The sequence below is a fragment of the Buceros rhinoceros genome, unplaced genomic scaffold (genome assembly GCF_000710305.1).
Source record: "Buceros rhinoceros silvestris isolate BGI_N320 unplaced genomic scaffold, ASM71030v1 scaffold7186, whole genome shotgun sequence".
Taxonomy (NCBI): Eukaryota; Metazoa; Chordata; class Aves; order Bucerotiformes; family Bucerotidae; genus Buceros; species Buceros rhinoceros.
The window spans coordinates 21380-23810 of record NW_010418034.1 but is presented as its reverse complement, the minus strand read 5'-3'; the positions used below and the strand labels follow the sequence as shown (position 1 = coordinate 23810).

General features: G+C 33.2%; 1 protein-coding gene across 1 annotated transcript in view; it reads right to left on the bottom strand.

The window, feature by feature from the left end:
* Positions 1 to 2431, bottom strand: part of MCCC2 (methylcrotonoyl-CoA carboxylase 2 (beta)) — a 33208-nt gene that overhangs the window by 13595 nt on the left and 17182 nt on the right. Inside the window, exons 7-9 of the mRNA XM_010138376.1 lie at positions 1938 to 2002; positions 929 to 1028; positions 3 to 37 (exon numbers count right to left, since the gene is read on the bottom strand). Of these exons, the coding sequence (XP_010136678.1) occupies positions 3 to 37; positions 929 to 1028; positions 1938 to 2002 (200 nt within the window). The remainder of the gene's footprint in view (positions 1 to 2; positions 38 to 928; positions 1029 to 1937; positions 2003 to 2431) is intronic.

Genomic DNA, 2431 nt, shown 5'->3' with positions numbered 1-2431 from the left:
CAGGAAACAAAGGCTCTTCTGATGGTTCTATAGTCACCTGTAACAATTATATAAAAGCATTTAAAAAATAAAGGAATTATCAGTCCACATTATGACTTAAAAAACCCAGACAACAATTAATTTGCCAACTGCGTTGAGGACAGTCTTTTCTTCACCAACGACATCAGAATGCCTGTACTGGCTGGTCCTCATTTTGCACGAAGATTGATAACACTTTCTGACTTACTGTTATCTTTCTCTCTACTCCTGCACATACCTCCATACATGCTCCGCTTCTTCCATGTTATGAAAAATTAAGCACATTCTCTCATTTGCTTACTTTCACCCTGTGCCCTACCAGGCAGGGAGTATTCTGAAAAACTGATGAAGACACTTGCCATGCAACTGAACAGAAAATCTTGTCTTCCTTCAGCTGCTGAGCTTTAATCTTCAATTCACGCTCTCACATGCCCTGCCAAAATAAGTTAAGGCAATTCCTTCCCCATATGCCACCCATCCTGTTTTCTACACAGAATTTTTAAATCAATACAATATAATGACATGATTTAGGCCTATCACCTCATCAAAATCACAAAAAAGTGTATTAAAAAAGATGCTTTAGCAGGTATCTAATTTTAAGTTCATGAGAATGATTATGTGGGCTTAAAATTAAATTAAGCACCTGGCAAGAATGGGTTAATCTTAAAGCGTAATTCTGCGTTTCTGAAGCACTGTTCTAGTTGCTTCATTCTTGCATGTAATCCCAGCGATAATGCAGCAGGAACGTTAACTGCGGAACTGAAACATTAGAGAAATCTTTAAGGACGAAAACTGTAACTTTCATTTTCCAAGTGTCTGAAGTTAGGCTCAAAAAATGTGTTGCATGAATCAGGCGAAGAAAGCATTCCTCATTTATACAATGCAGTGTTCTCAGGTTCTACACACTTACATCTACTTTCTTCTGACGATTTAAACTTCTTATAACTTTCCTCACTAGGTGAAGCGCGTGGTTGTCATCCAAAGCATAATGATCTGTTACACCAGATTTTCTGTATGTAAATAATAATAGCAATATGAAGACTTAAAAAAAAATTTGACAATGAAAATTTGAGTTTTTAAAAATTTTCAAGACTTCAAAAATTTAATATTTATCTTTAAAATGTGGCTCTCCATGTTCTGTTACAAAATTACTTTTAAAACAAAACCCATTCCTGAAATTTTCTTTGAAACAGCACATTCAAGTTATCAGACATGACATAAAATAGCAACTCTAGGAAATAAAAAATCTAAATAACTATACAAAAGATGACAAATATTGTTCAAATGGAAATTAAAATTCATCTGAAATTATAAAGAGAACATGTTTATAGAAATGTTATGAACTGCTCTTAAAACAGCTCTTTATTCACTTCAGTAAATTGAAGTCAAAATTAAGCATTTTTTTCAACAGTAACATTTATTGTAGAGTAATACCTAAATTTTTTTGCTATTCAGTTTATAACTATAAAGGGTGTAGAATTCTTTGTTTTGATAGCAAGATAACAAGTACTGTCTTACAAAAAACTTAGTCTTCTTGTTTGTATTAAGTTCTAACACAGTAAGAAACCACCATCTGCAAAGTATCTTATCTTTCTCAATGTGTATTATTCTATTAGCATTCAGCATCAAGCAGTATAGAAAGTCCTCCATATAAACGTGATGCTGCAGTTCATCAGACATGCAATTATTTTAAAGTAGTACATGAAGGAAACAAGATCCTAACTACAGTAATGTAAGGTAACCATACTACTCCAACAATATAATCTTTCATCAGCACCACCTAAGCATATGAAAAAATCTTCATTTTCAAAATCTAAATACAGTTTAAAAAATATCTAAAGATAAATTAAAAATAAAATACACCCTAATAAAGTCTAAAGGATATAAAAAAATTAACCGAGAATAAGATTTCTTTAAACCTGCAGTGAAGATCTGCCCCTCCAAGATCCTCTGCTGATACCTCTTCACCTGTTGCTGCTTTAACCTATGACAAGAAAAGGAATATGAACTTTGACACTATGCTTGCATTAATATTTATGCTGGCTTAGTTATAGTAACAAAAGAGAGCTTTGTAAAATGCTTCTTCATTAATAACATTTCCTCAGTTCTCTCTCTCAGACCATTTAAAACGCGACAACACAGAATTTTGTCAAAATTACTTGGTTTCCCTGACTTTGTATCCTTATTCTGGAATTAGCACTTAGTTTCTATTGAGACAGGTTCTCCACTTACTGTTACAGGTATTGTTGTAACCATGACTAGTGTCAGTATTCTTACACGCCCTGTAGATTCATAAGCATGCATTTTGACAGAAATTTTTTTAGCACCTAACAATTTTAAACATCCTTCTTTCCTGCATTGTCTCAAACAAACAATATCTGAGTTGAAACTTCGCGTTGACTTTTCTTTCCCT